This window comes from Arachis stenosperma, chromosome 8, assembly GCF_014773155.1.
Source record: "Arachis stenosperma cultivar V10309 chromosome 8, arast.V10309.gnm1.PFL2, whole genome shotgun sequence".
NCBI lineage: Eukaryota > Viridiplantae > Streptophyta > Magnoliopsida > Fabales > Fabaceae > Arachis > Arachis stenosperma.
In genome coordinates, this window is record NC_080384.1 from 35,365,470 (window position 1) to 35,379,688 (window position 14,219).

At 33.5% G+C, this 14,219-nt stretch overlaps 3 protein-coding genes and 1 non-coding gene across 4 annotated transcripts; 1 reads left to right on the forward strand and 3 right to left on the reverse strand.

The window, feature by feature from the left end:
- Positions 1-8,517: 8,517 nt before the first annotated feature.
- On the forward strand, positions 8,518-11,152 carry LOC130945874 (uncharacterized). Its single transcript, XM_057874569.1, has 5 exons — positions 8,518-8,955; positions 9,293-9,884; positions 10,108-10,313; positions 10,675-10,737; positions 10,835-11,152. Exons 1-5 carry the CDS (start codon positions 8,518-8,520, stop codon positions 11,150-11,152), a joined length of 1,617 nt encoding a protein of 538 aa, XP_057730552.1.
- Positions 11,153-11,380: 228 nt separating this feature from the next.
- On the reverse strand, positions 11,381-12,044 carry LOC130945875 (uncharacterized protein At4g04775-like). Its single transcript, XM_057874570.1, has 3 exons — positions 11,862-12,044; positions 11,572-11,783; positions 11,381-11,483 (listed from the first exon to the last, which is right to left on the reverse strand). Exons 1-3 carry the CDS (start codon positions 12,042-12,044, stop codon positions 11,381-11,383), a joined length of 498 nt encoding a protein of 165 aa, XP_057730553.1.
- Positions 12,045-12,506: 462 nt separating this feature from the next.
- LOC130945876 (rac-like GTP-binding protein RAC2) lies at positions 12,507-13,955 on the reverse strand. The gene is made up of 6 exons (XM_057874571.1): positions 13,845-13,955; positions 13,379-13,479; positions 13,192-13,244; positions 13,045-13,109; positions 12,887-12,952; positions 12,507-12,620 (listed from the first exon to the last, which is right to left on the reverse strand). Exons 1-6 carry the CDS (start codon positions 13,953-13,955, stop codon positions 12,507-12,509), a joined length of 510 nt encoding a protein of 169 aa, XP_057730554.1.
- On the reverse strand, positions 13,686-13,758 carry TRNAA-UGC (transfer RNA alanine (anticodon UGC)). Its single transcript has one exon. It is a non-coding gene; the product is annotated as a tRNA-Ala (tRNA).
- Positions 13,956-14,219: the final 264 nt, after the last annotated feature.

Sequence of the window (14,219 nt, forward strand, 5' to 3'; positions counted from 1 at the left end):
TAGGTTCATTCGTTCAATCTTATCTGTATTTTCGATTTGTATGAAGGTTGTATATGGTGGAAACAAAGTTTAAATATGAAGAAATTCTATTTAATAAGTCGTTAGATTGTTACTCAGGTCCTTCAACCTGTGGTTTGGGCTGTGAGTTAGACAACTCTTATAAGTTGATCTGATTAGTTGATGGATTCGAACTCATAGGGAACATCCAAAATAGATATCTTTATTAATTAGAATCTTTAATTCTTTATTGGACATCAATGGATCAAATTAGAGTCGAAATGCATTAAGGGCTAGTTATTTTCACAAACTCTACGTTTTTGTATATGCCTTTTATCCTATCCTATAACAATCCTTTAAAAGAAGGTTTATTCAGTAGTGGAATATGCTACGTGGCATCCTCTAGATTTTTTTAAATTTTTTATGTATGATCATTATTACAATAACACCCATGATCAAATCATCCTCATTTTACTACTCTTCTGAACATCGTGCCTACTTTTCTCATCATCCTTTACAGCTTTCTTTACGTGTACACACCCTAAAATTTCAAATTTCGAATTCAAAATCAATTAAAAAGGAAATTCATTCCCAATTTTCCATCATCTGCGTTCTCCGTCCTCTGTTTCCTTTCTTCTCTCTTCCTCCTCTTCTTCATCGATTCTTCTCCTTCATCATCCGTTCCTCCTTTTTTTTCCCTTTTTCCGTTCGTTTTTTCTTCCTATTCCTAATCTAAATTGGAGATGGAGAAAGTTTATGTACTCACCAAGGCAGAGGATGTCATTGTACCTGATGGCTCTAACTTTCAGGGGAGTCGTCGCGGTGGAGCAACGCCAGCGGTGGTGGTAGGATTACGGCAGTGGATGAGGAGCCGATTGCTATGGTGGTGGACGATGGTATGGCGTGGTGGTCGCCGTCGGTGAGGTGGAGTTCGTGGTAATCATCGATGTGTGGTGATGGATACGGAGGAGGAAGCGGCGGAAGAAAGCATATAGCTGGAAAGTAGTGAGTCGCGGCCATAGGGAGCACATGTAGTGAGACCACAGCAGCGACGACCAGAACAGAACCGTGAGATCTAATCGGCGTTCAGAACAGATTTGCATGGTTGTTATTTTTTTGTTTTAATTAATTAATTAGATAAATTATGTAAATGATTATTATTTGCTTAATCTACAAATTTTATTGTTTGAAAATTTAAATTTTGAATTGAAAATTAATTTGAAAAAAAAAATCATTTGTATATGTTCATTTTCATTATCCGCACAAATTATATTTTCCAATTTTTTCTTCTCATCATTCTTGCTCTCGCTCTCTAATACTGGGAGCTGTAGTATTCCACCGCAAAATCAAATCGGCTACTGTTTGTGAAACATGGTTTGGTATCTCCCTTTTGAGTTTTGATCATGGAATTTGATAAATGTCTTGATTTTACTCACTGTTAAAATTACTTATAGGCAATCCTTTTTTCTTCCTTTTTGGAACTTTAGTTATTTCTAACTTTAGTGCTTAATAATTAATATATTATTTTTATTTGTTGTGCATCTATTGCACTGAGTTACATATTTTTTAAACACATCTATATTTGGACAATCCCTCAACTACCTTTAGTTATTTGATTGTTAGATCAAACACATAATATGCTCAACTACCTATATCTATGATAAGATAGTGTTGAAGTTTCTGGTATTTTCATGATAGGTTGAATGGTGGATCTAAATAGAGCAGGGCACCTTTGCTTGAGATAGTTTCCGAGCCTTATATAAAAACCGGTATTGAAGCAGTAGAGCATGCAGCAGAAATACGGAGATCGGTTCGGTATTTGGGAGTGAGCAATGGCAATATGTAAGAAGGATGATCTCTTCGTTTTGATCTCTTCGTTACATTGATATACTCCTTGCAATTGAAATAAATTTTGTGATCTTAGCCGTTGTGGTTTTTACTAATGTCAATCTTAGTACATGTACTATCTAAATATCTTATTAGATATAGCAAATTCTCTTCTCTATATAAGAATCTAATTAAATAAGAAGCTAATTTATTTTTTTATTTCAATGCAGCCCCAAACATATATCACCAACGTAAAAAGTGCAAATGTATGGACCACTCGCAAATTAACTTTTTCATACTAAGCATAATATGTATTTGTGTGGACTTGGCATTTATACATATATTTTTTTCCCTCTAATTTTGGTTAACTTAATTGTGACTTGATGGCTAAAAGATTGAAAGTCTCAATGTTTATTCTTAAGCTTTTGAATATCACAAATTGTATTGCAGGGTCAGCAGACAATACACTAAAATTTTGGGATTTAGAATCCTTTGAAATGATTGGATCTACTAGACAAGAGGTTTCTCATTTAGTGTCGTGTGAGTCATGGTGTTAGCAATAGCAATTATTGGTGGGTTTGGATTCTGCAGTTTCTCTCTTTTAAATGTTCTTATTGTGCATTATTTTCTTTTTCAGGTTCACCCCATGATGTACAAGCACACATATAGTGGAGGTCATGGTTCTCTATGAATTTTGGTAGATATTTTTGCTTAGTGTTTCATTTATAGTTCCTTTTCGACATGTTGATTTTACTAAAGTTATTTGAGATCTGATTTCTAACAACCAGAACTTACTAACAATAGAAATGGGTACGTTACCAGACAGCAAAGCTTCAAAGGCTTCTCCATAGTGCAATATGAAGACAAGATCCATGGGTGTGAAGAATTCCACTAAGAAAACTACTAGAAGGAATCACAAATAAGTGGTAATTTGTTTTCCCAATTAATTTACTGATAGTTGTCATTTACTTATGAGATTTTTGTTGGTTTGTTCGGTATTTTTTTGGTTTGTTCTTTTGTCATTTAGTTATTTCAGCAGGATTCAAGCTATGAACAAGAAGATTTACCTTAAGTTACCAAGAATAAACCACCAGTTTCTTCCTTCAAATTGCTAAAGAGCAATGAAACCTTCATCTTTTCGTTTTGTGGATGACTGCTGTTATAATATACATATAATTCAGACATTTATCTATTTATTTTTTAAAGATATGTTCTTTAACTACTTTGCTATTGATTTTATATTGTTTATTGTTTCTAATATTGCTTATGGTTGTTCTGTTATTCTGTTTTGCTATGCTATCATATACATAAATATTGAGAATTTACTATTAACTATTAAGTGACGACTAATTATAAAAAATTATAATAAATAATAAATAATCTTATTTCATTGATATTCTTATATAAATAACACTCATTATTGGTTCCTCTCTAAAAGAAGGTGGTCAAGATGATAAATATGTATCTTCATGCTTTTCATGCTAAGACATTTAGCTTCTTTCTTTAATTTTTTTTCCAGGTAAAAAAGAAGGTGGAATTCTTGGAGTCCAGGATCTGGCATATTTTCTTGCAACAGCCAACTTTATGAGATCTCCAAGCTCCCATTTAGATCTGTGGTACTCTAACTTCTTACAATCCCTGATTCTACTGCTTTCTTTATTAATAACAGGTGAATATATACACTTTTGTGCATCCCTTACTCTATTGCTTTCTTTGTTGCAATTCCTTTTGTTTCGGTCTTCTTCCTTTCTTTTTGGAGTTGGCATTTGATTGATGGGTTATTGCGTTTATTTTTTATTTTTATTTTTTTTAATAGTGGTTTTATATTGTTTTAATTTGAGAGTGACATTGCTATTATATTTTTCAATATATTTTTTAAGCATATTTTAAAATCTTGATTTTCATTTCATATAACTTCTCTTTAATCTTATTTTACCAATACATTATAGACTAAGATTCTTAATACCCCTCCTTTTGAAACTCCATTTTTCTTTTGTTATCTTTTCTTAGGCTTTAGTATGAGATTGGGTTCTATTTTGATGTGAAGTATTTCGAGCACATCGCTTGATAGTAAATTTGATGATGTTGATAAGTTCCTTTCTGCATTCACATGGATTGATGAGAATGAACATTAAACCTATATCTACATTAATTTGAATAAACAAGTAACTGAGTAAGTTTCCATAAGATTCCTTAGTGGTGTCACTTTGTGTATGTTCTATTATGTTGTCATTAATTATTCATTTTAATTATGCCTGTCTAAATATTTTATATCTGATTTGGTTAGTAAGCATGGTTCCAAGACTTTAAATATCCTCATGAAGGAACCGTATATCATTCTAGATTATCAAGGGGAAAAAAAAGAAGAAAAATTGCTTTCTTTAGTGTGCATGCAAGAAATCTTTTGATATCTCATTCATACATAAGCAAGATTCTACTTTTTAAGGAGGAAAAGAAAACAGAACGAAGAACAAATAAACACAGAATTTGACCGTCTTTAGTTTCTTTTTCCTCACTTGAGAGCAGATGCTTGAAACAGGACATAGTTGAACTTATTAATAAAATTAACAGATCCTCCATTACCATTCAGTTTATTAATAAGATTTGAAGAATTACAAATGGGACACTATTTTATGTGTGGGTGACTTCGTTCTGGTTTGTTTCCTTTTTAGATTAATGATATGTATCAATTGCTTCGCAACATTAGTATTTGATATTCTTCTTTCAGTGGTTATGTTTTAGTTCGATGAGGTGGATTTAACTGGCACAAAGTTTGAATATTTATGGTTTGGAGTGAACATTTATGATTTGTTGAGATGGTGATTTGTCTCTTTATCTTGAAAAATTTATATGTTTGGCAAATATATGCATTTAAACCATTTTACAATTTTTCTTTCGAAATCCTCTGTTCCTATAGAATTAAGATAGTTCTTTCTTAGACTCTTTCATTTATGAGAATCTATTATTCTACATAATGAGAGTTTAGAGATCAACTATTTTGCATTGCGTGCATTGTGCATCCTGTTTTCTAGAAAAATAACTATTTATATTTCTTAAATGATTTAGGGCTATGAAGTTCTCAAAAAACTTGCTTATGTGACTGATAAATTTGATAGGAAATTCCTTGAGCAATTACGTGAGTAAGAAGATTCAGTACTTCGTTATACTTAATGTTCTATGCTCTTTTTTTTCCTTTGTACTTAGTGTTCAATGCTTTTTTTCTTTTTCATTTTCGTTGATGTGCCTTCTCCTGTTTAGTTGCTTTTCAAAGAGTTGGATACTTATTTGTCTATATATTATGACTTAAGTTTTTTTCTTTTGAGGGATATAATTTTGCTTTAAAATATTGGGTTGCCATTGTTTAATTGAGTTCTTTGTTTATTACAGAGAATTCTGCACCACAATTCCTAATGATTTTAGATTCAGAAAAATTAAGCTCTCTCTCCCATATAGTTTTTTTATCCACTTAGTCATTTATCAATTTATTCTATGGTTGAAATCATAATTGTGAATTTCTGACACCTGATAGTGGATTTTGTACACTTTATTCTTCAATTGGTTTCCTTTTATATTAATGGTATGTATCAATTGCTTCGCAACATTAGTGTTTGCTATTCTTCTTTCAGTTGTTATGTTTTAGTTGGATGAGGTGGATCTGACTGGTGCAAAGTTTGAATATTTATGGCTTGGAGTGCATATTTATTTTTTTAAAAAAAAAAAAACATGAAGCTTTTTATCTTTTGCTGCTTTAGCTTTCATTATTGTATATTCATGCTCTAACTACACAAGCTATATCTTTTCCAGCTAATTTTTGTTGAGATAGTGAATTGTCTCTTATCTTGAAAAATTAATGTTTGGCAAATATATGCATTTAAACCATTTTTTCAATTTTTCTTTTGAAAGCCTCTGTTCCTATAGAATTAAGATAATTCTTTCTTAGACTCTTCTATTTATGTGAACCTATTATTCTACATAATGAGAGTTTAGAGATCAGCCATTTTGCATTGCGTGTAATGTGCATCCTGTTCTCTAAAAAAATAGCTATTCATATTTCTTAAATGACTTAGTTATGAAGTTTTTAAAAAACTTGCTTATGTGATATATAATATTCTGTGCTCTTTTGAATGTCTATAATTGTATTTTTTTTATTATCATTATTATTTTGACTGCTGCTCTATTAATATATATTTATAATTTTATATGACTTTTGTGGTATTATGTGGTATATGAAGTTGGTGACAGTGCCATTGCAATGTTTGGTGATCTTAATAGTAGGAAATGGCTCTTCCTCTCTGATGTGTGTTATTATCTATGAGACGATGACTATTAACAAGCTTTAGGGGTCAAACATATGAGTCTATATTTGTCGAAGCATGTTTTTACACACAAGACAACTTTATGTTGCTCTTTCAAGAGTAAAAATCAAAATCAAGATTAAGGGTATTAGTTTAGAATAATCATTCAAGGCAAAAGATATAAATGTTGTTCGTAGACAAATTTAGTTGATTATGTATAATTTTAAATTTTATTTAATATGTAATTTTAGATATTTATATTCTTCTATAAGTTTGTTACTTCTTTGTAGAAATTATTTTTGGATACTTATTCACTTTAGTTTACAATTTTTCTATCATGTATTTATTGTAATTAAACGATAATCTTAATCTTAATTTATATGTTTTTACAATTTTCTTAAAAGGAAAATTAGATCATTTTATTCTTATGATTTAATTTAAAATAAAAAATTTATATTTAATTAGTTATTCTAACAATAGCTTAATATTAACTGATTTTTATTAAACTTAGTATATTTATGCATCGTTTAATGTTATCGATTTTAGAGACAACATGGTGAGGCGTGCATAAAGAGCATGAACACTAGGAGATTATCACAGGGCTGAACTAATTCTAAAAGTAGAGTGATGATGTTGAATTTTTCTTTTTTTAATTGATTTGAATACTAAATTCTAAATAATAGTTGAAAGACTTATTTTTTAAAAGTATATTTTTTATATATAAATTGATCATTCTATTGTTAAAAATTTAAAAAATAAAAAAATAATTTACATCACTATAATTTTTTTTATATTTAATAATAGAATTCAGGTTATACAAATTTTGAAACTAAATACTTGGAGTTTAAAAGCAAGAATAAATTGGCTGAGAATAATATAAAATACATTTAAAATACATTTAAAGAGAATATAAGATCTTAGTATTTTTTTTTAATTTTTAATAATCTATTTATTATTATAAAATTATGTAAATCAAATCATTATAAAAAATAATTTATGTATTATAAAAATTAATTATATATATATATATATATATATATATGTATTAGTTAATAATATTTTATTATTTAAATTAATAAAATACTAATTTTTTGCTTTTCAATTTTAATTAACATATATAATATATCTAATATTTTTTTATTATTTTTGTGCCATTCCCGTGCATCGCACGGGTGAATGCACTAGTCTATGTGAAATTGCAGTTGAGACTTAGCTCAGATGGTAAATTATGTGCCTCTTAATACACTGTATCCGGGTTCGTAACGTGGGTATGTAGTGATACCTAGAATTGGAAGTTGTCCAATCCATCCAACTAAAAAAAAAATGAGAAGATCTATTTTTTACTTTTTGTAAAAGAAAAATGTTAGAAGATCATTATAATTTATTATTTTTGGCCATCAAATATATTGTTAGACTATTAAATTAAAGGAATTAGAATAAAAAAAAATTGAGTAGTTAATGATTAAATAATAACTAAATTTCATGAAATTCCAGCTTTGTGACACAGACACTATCGTAATTCTTAATGGCCATTACGTGAGTCTTGTTAAACAGAAATTGACAAAACGTAATCATTTTGTAGGTTGCATATAAATCATCTAAAATTTGATTGATGCTAATAATTGCGACAATAATTAACACAATCACTTAAAAAATTTCTAGCTAAGAAAAACAAAGGTGTTGAGCAACATAGAAGTGATGAACTGATGATGATGAAAGTATTGTATATGTTTTTTATAGACTAAAAGACAAATAGGTCCCTGACCTTTTAAAACGGGGACATTTTTGTCCCTCAAGATTGGAAAATACATTTCGATCCCCCACGTTTAAAAACGGTAGACAATTATACCCTTCCGTTCGTTTTGGGCCAAAAACGGTGACGGAGCTGGCTGACATGGAGGGGCAGTGAATGACATGGCCGTTACGGTCGCTGAGGTGGCTTGGGATGAAATTTAAGTGGACAAATTCGTCCCTGAAGTGCCAAACGACGGCGTTTCCACCATCCCCCAAATTTGAAGCTTCGCATTCCCTATAACACCCAACCCTTACTCCATATATTACAGAAAACCCTACCAAAACAAAAACGCCCTTCTCCCTCCAAAAAAAGAACGACTTCCTACAGTTGAAAGCGGTGGTGTGGTCAGTCGAGGTGGTTGGTGTTGAAGGTTACGGCAAGCTTTGCGTGGAGAAGAAGCTGCCATCATCTACAGAGGTAAGGGCGATAATGAAGAGTTTGTGTGTTGTTTAACTGAGAATGCATGGGGTTGGGTTATGGGGGGACTGCAGTTTTTTTTTTGTTTTCGGGTAAAAGAATGAGAAAAAGGAACAGTATTAAATCCGGGAAATGAGAAGCTGCCATCATCTACAGAATGTTTTTTTTTTTTTTTTGCATCCGAAGATGGTATACAGGGCAGTGAAAGAGGCCAAAGAGAGGATTATGGGAAATGAAAAGGAACAGTATGGGAAGCTTAGGGACTATGCCATGGAGATCATTAAGAGTAATCCGGGATCGACTGCAAGAGTTGATGTGATCCCAATCCCTCAATCCCTACCTGTCTTTGACAAAATATATATCTCCTTTGAGGGTTGTAAGCAAGGCTTTAAGTCTGGGTGTAGGCCTTTCATCCATCTAGATGGAGCTTTTTTGAAGACATATCATGGAGGTCAACTACTATCAGCGGTGGCACAGGATGCCAATAACCAATTCTATGTAGTAGCATATGGAGTTGCAAGATCGGAGACGAAGGAATCCTGGAAATGGTTCCTCACACTGCTTCAGGAAGATCTAGGTGATGCACACCAATTTGGTTGGAACTTTATGTCCGACCAACAAAAGGTCAGACCCGTACAGCACTGCATATTATTGTATCATGTTAAATTTCTGCATATTAGTGTAGGGTATTAATATAATGCATGTATGTGGTAGATGTTAAATTTCTGCATATTGGTGTAGGGTATTAAATCACTGCATGTGTGTGTTTGAAATTTCTGCATATTGGTGTAGGGTATTAAATCACTGCATGGGTATTAGTGCATAGGTGTGAATGATATTCTGAATAGAGCAAATATGTGTGTGAGTAACTGAAGTTATTGCATATTACTGACTGCAATTTAAACTGCTGCATATATGTGTTTGTAATTGAAGTTATTGCAATATTATGTGTAATTGGCAGGGTCTGCTACCAGCCTTAAAGGAGGTAATGCCAAGAGCACATCATCGGAACTGTGTGATGCACCTGTGGAAAAACTTCATAAATAGGTTCAAAGATATGCACATTAGAGACATTGTATGGGACTGTGCTAGGTGCACCACTGAACCAGAGTTCAAAGAGACCATGGAGAAGCTGAAGGGGGTGAATAAGGCTGCATGGGAATATTTGATGAGGTTTGAACCAGCCACTTGGGTTAAGGCTTTCTTCAGTCATGGCCCCAAGGTGGATAACCTGACTAACAACATGTGCGAGGTCTTTAATTCAAAGGTCGTTAAGTACAGAATCAAGCCAGTTTTGACTATGTGTGAGGAAATTAGGTGCTATCTAATGCGGAGAATGACCAAGCATATTAGGCTGTTAGAGCACCATAGTGGAAAGCTTGCACCCGTTCAGGAGAAAAGGTTGCAGAGGCTGATAAAACCCAGCAGCAGGTGGATTGCTGAATGGGTGGGAGATAACGAACGAAAAAGATTTCAAGTTAGCAGAAAGCAAACCAAAGTAGATGTGGATTTGATCAAACACACTTGTTCATGCAATGTTTGGCAACTGACCGGTATATCTTTAAATTTCAGTGATTTTCTGTAATGCTGATCTAATATAATGCTAGGTAATATGTTTTGAATGATTTTAGGGCTACTCTAATATAGTGCTAGGTATTATATGTATTTTGAATGATTTTAGTGATGATGTAATATATTGCTAGATAATATGTTCTGAATGATTTTAGGGCTGATCTAATATAATGCTAGGTAATGTGGTTTGCGGTTTTATTTCAGGCATGCCATGCATTCACGGTATTGCTGCAATTAGAAAGAGGCATGACCAGGTAGATGATTATGTGCATCCCTGGTTATGTATGGAATCTATTCACAAGACATATGCACATTGCATAAAACCAGTACCAAGTGAGGAATTTTGGGTAACCACTGACCAGCTGAGGCCTGCTCCACCACCCATCAAGCGACCTATTGGGAGGCCTAAAGTACACAATCGCAACAAGGATCCTGCTGAGGCTCATATTCAGGGTGACAAGCTCAAGAGAAGCTTCCAGTGACATGCAGCAAGTGCAATGAGAAAGGCCACAACTACAAGACATGTAAGGGAGCACCAAGCAACCCAAATTGGAAACCAAAAAAGAAAAAAGCTAAGAAGACTGATGCAAACACACAACCCTTGGAGCAGCTTCCCCTATCACAATCAGCCCCTCAACCAGAGGTATCTCTGTTATTGCTTAGGATCGATCTGTACATTTTAAATTTTGTCAATGGTTAAGATGTCCTATTAACTTTTTTTTAAGGACTAAATTGTCCATGTTCTTTCATTGTTTGAACTATGTTGCATAGGATCAAAGCCAGACACAGACTGAAAGTTTGGCTGAGCATAGTGCTGTGCAAGAGAATCCTACAGTAAACCTCCCACACCCTAAATATTGCAGTCATAATCACAATCACTTTATTCATGTCAATGCATTTGAACAACTCACTAATTCCGTTACTTTTGCAGAATCATGACATGAGCCAGAATGCTGCAGCAACAACAACATCTGCTCCAGTCCAAACTCCATTCAGGCCTCCATCCCAGCTGCCAAGAATGGGTCAAACCAAAATCCCAGCTGCTGCCTCCAAATTCAGACCCAAGCAGACAATCAGAAGGCCCCAAGCAAGTGCAAATCCACCTCCAACTCCACCCTCGGATACCACCCAGACTCAAAGCACCAGTGCCAGTGTCGCAACATCAGAGGAGACCTTCAAAGTCGTTGGCAGTGAGGCCATAGGAATGAATTTCATCCCAAATGCTGGATCCAAGAATCAGAAGAACTGAACACCACTGAATGAATTTCTGTTTTTTTGTCATAGTCTTACGTATGAATTAAACAACACTGTCTACTTATTGTAGTTTGGCAAACTTGTTTATATGCCAACCAAATGTTTTGTTATTTTGTGACAAACTTGTTTATATTTTGGATTGAGACAGATACATTGTTGTTCATATTTTGCTCACAATATATGCAGAATTACTATCTTATATAATAGCTGATTCACAGAATTATTACCTTATTTTTTCTTCAACAATGGCAATTTTCATTGAATAGCCAACAATGGCAATTTTCATTACATCATCAACATTGTACATCAACTCATCATCCTCACCACTTTAAGAAACATACAGCAACAAGAAAAACTACACTAATCAAAGCAATCTGCCACATACTCATTTTTTTCTCCTTCTCCATACATAACAGTTTCGTCTCCAACTCTTTCATTTTTTTCTCCAGTTCATGGCTTCGCACCAGTTGAATTTTTTTTTCTAATTCCTGACTTCGCAGCACTTCATCTTCAATGTCTACACCTCCAACATCATCCACAGCACCCAATGCTTCAGACTCCATGGCCCTAATTTTTTTCAAGTGTTCATCAAGCCAGAGAAAATACCGACAACACCGTTCTTTAACCTGGAGCAATTTTTCAGATAACAACATAATTAGAGACAGAACACTCTCATCCAATTGCTATACAAAATAATTGCTCACCTTGAAGAAGGGACAACCGAAAAACATCCTATTGGGATTAGATGCTGTTCTTGACTTGTAAAGAATGGCATAAACGCCGCAGAAGCACTTCGGCGCATCCCCATCTGGATCCCGACCTCCTGCAACAACGCATGAAGATCCCCGTCCAGGTCTTGTGCATGAAGAACCCCCCTCGCTCATCATGGACGATCGCACAAGCAGCGGCCATGAGTTTCACCTTGCGATTGGATGAAATAGGGTTCGGTGATGGAAACGGCGTCGTTTGGCACTTCAGGGACGAATTTGTCCACTTAAATTTCGTCCCAAGCCACCTCAGCGACCGTAACGGCCATGTCATTCACTGCCCCTCCATGTCAGCCAGCTCCGTCACCGTTTTTGGCCCAAAACGAACGGAAGGGTATAATTGTCTACCGTTTTTAAACGTGGGGGATCGAAATGTATTTTCCAATCTTGAGGGACAAAAATGTCCCCGTTTTAAAAGGTCAGGGACCTATTTGTCTTTTAGTCGTTTTTTATACGACAAAATTTGTCTTCAAAAAATGATAAAGACTAAAAAAGAGTTCGTAATAGGCGTTCAAGAAGAGTAATACAATCAAGTAAAGAAATTTGAAAAGAGAGTTTCAAATTATTTTACATGATAGAGAATCAAACACGAAGACCAATTAAAGAAAAATGGATGATCTTGTCTTCCTTTTTTTCCTTTGGCTTTGGCGGCTGCAAAACAACCTTGATTGCAGCATCAAATACGACCTTCAAATTCTGAAATATTGCAACAATGACATAAAATTATGCTAATGTTACAAACTTAGTTTATACATATATTCTCAAGTTTGTAATACAAAATCAACATCCCTTCGTATGATGAATATATCTGTGATGAATTATTTTCATACATGCATTCAGTGACTTGAAAGAAAAAATAGAATAGGATTGGCATTCAGTCATATACATGTTAAAATTACAAAGAATTTCAAAAGTAACATTTAAAGCAAAAAAGAAAAAATAGGTATTAAATATATATAAACCTGTTGAGTCTTTGAGCTGCATTCTATGTATACAGCAACACCAATTGCTTTCTTCAGCTCTTCTCCCTGTCCAAAATATTTTAGAAAATTTAATAGTTATTAAAGCCTAAAGGAGAAACAAAATTAACAAATGAAATTTATTTAGAAAATTGACTTACTTGGGAAGTAGTTATAGGTGTAATTTCAGGATGATCAATCAAATAGTTCCTGTCTTCTCTTAAATCTGTAACCAATTATAATTATTGAATTACATGCAACATAATATAGATAAAAAATTATCAAGTATTTCAATGATCTTATGATACCAAGTTTTGTTCCTACAAGAACAATTGGCACAGTTGGAGCATAATGGTTCAGGAATCCATGCAAAAAAATTAGCCTAATATCAGATTCTGTTTTTGGAATTCTAACATGCCATATATACAATATAATATAATATCATATAATGATTTAGTCATATAGTAATTAAGGTAGACATATTGGGTATTTTGGGAATAAATAACCTTCTTAGAGATATTTTCATAGCTGGCTCTGCTGAGAAGGGAAAATGCAAGCAAGAACACATCTGCTGCTCTATAACTCAAAGGCCTAATCTGTTATAATCCAATAATAACTAAACATAAAGACAACTCTGCATGTGAGTTTATACCATAGTAGTTACCACTATATTAGAAATCATAATTCTAAAGAAATATAAAAATAAGCAAAAGAGAGTGGTTTTATAAGGAAAAGAGTGAATAATTGTGTGTTTTATTATTTATAATTCTTTTGAGTAACATTCAAAATAAATAATTTGTTGTGGAGATGCGGGGGATCGAACCCCGTGCCTCTCGCATGCAAAGCGAGCGCTCTACCATTTGAGCTACATCCCCATGTTGGCATGGAAGAGTTCATAAGATCTCTTAACAAAATAAAAATGATCACAGCCCTAAGCAAAAGAAAGCAAGTGAAAGAGAACATAATGCATCACTGCTTCTTGTTGCTCGCCTCGCCTCAGCCACCAACCTCTGCGAAGCTCTACCAGCGCAGCCGCCCCCTCCCCTTTCCCCAAGCTCACTGCATGACGCATTAACCAATAGCCACTGTTAATTTCATTTTTTTTTTTAAATTGAAATTCTGCAATAACCAAGTTAATTGAAAAAAAAATATTTTGAAAAAATTAAATTAAAGTTTGATTATAAATTGTATCGTTATACATTTAGATTAAGAAAGGTCATGAATGCTCAATGGTTTCTTTGATTTTAAATATCTTTTATGCAGTACTTGGAGGAGCTTCTGGGATCAACCCTCTTTTGTTGGGTTGCCTGTGGTGTAAGCATAGTTGTGTTTATCG

What these genes read in the sequence shown, in the direction of transcription:
- LOC130945874 (XM_057874569.1), top strand. Translation starts at nt 8,518, where the DNA reads ATGGTATACAGGGCAGTGAAAGAGGCCAAAGAGAGGATTATGGGAAAT. An exon ending in CAATGTTTGGCAACTGACCG is followed by an intron (nt 9,885 to 10,107) that starts GTATATCTTTAA and finishes GTTTTATTTCAG; the next exon opens with GCATGCCATGCATTCACGGT. An exon ending in CTGTGCAAGAGAATCCTACA is followed by an intron (nt 10,738 to 10,834) that starts GTAAACCTCCCA and finishes TTACTTTTGCAG; the next exon opens with AATCATGACATGAGCCAGAA.
- LOC130945875 (XM_057874570.1), bottom strand. Translation starts at nt 12,044, where the DNA reads ATGATGAGCGAGGGGGGTTCTTCATGCACAAGACCTGGACGGGGATCT. An exon ending in TCGGTTGTCCCTTCTTCAAG is followed by an intron (nt 11,784 to 11,861) that starts GTGAGCAATTAT and finishes AAATTGCTCCAG; the next exon opens with GTTAAAGAACGGTGTTGTCG. An exon ending in AAAGAGTTGGAGACGAAACT is followed by an intron (nt 11,484 to 11,571) that starts GTTATGTATGGA and finishes TGTTTCTTAAAG; the next exon opens with TGGTGAGGATGATGAGTTGA.
- LOC130945876 (XM_057874571.1), bottom strand. Translation starts at nt 13,955, where the DNA reads ATGCGTCATGCAGTGAGCTTGGGGAAAGGGGAGGGGGCGGCTGCGCTG. An exon ending in AAGAAGCAGTGATGCATTAT is followed by an intron (nt 13,480 to 13,844) that starts GTTCTCTTTCAC and finishes GGATTATAACAG; the next exon opens with ATTAGGCCTTTGAGTTATAG. An exon ending in GCAGCTCAAAGACTCAACAG is followed by an intron (nt 12,621 to 12,886) that starts GTTTATATATAT and finishes GCAATATTTCAG; the next exon opens with AATTTGAAGGTCGTATTTGA.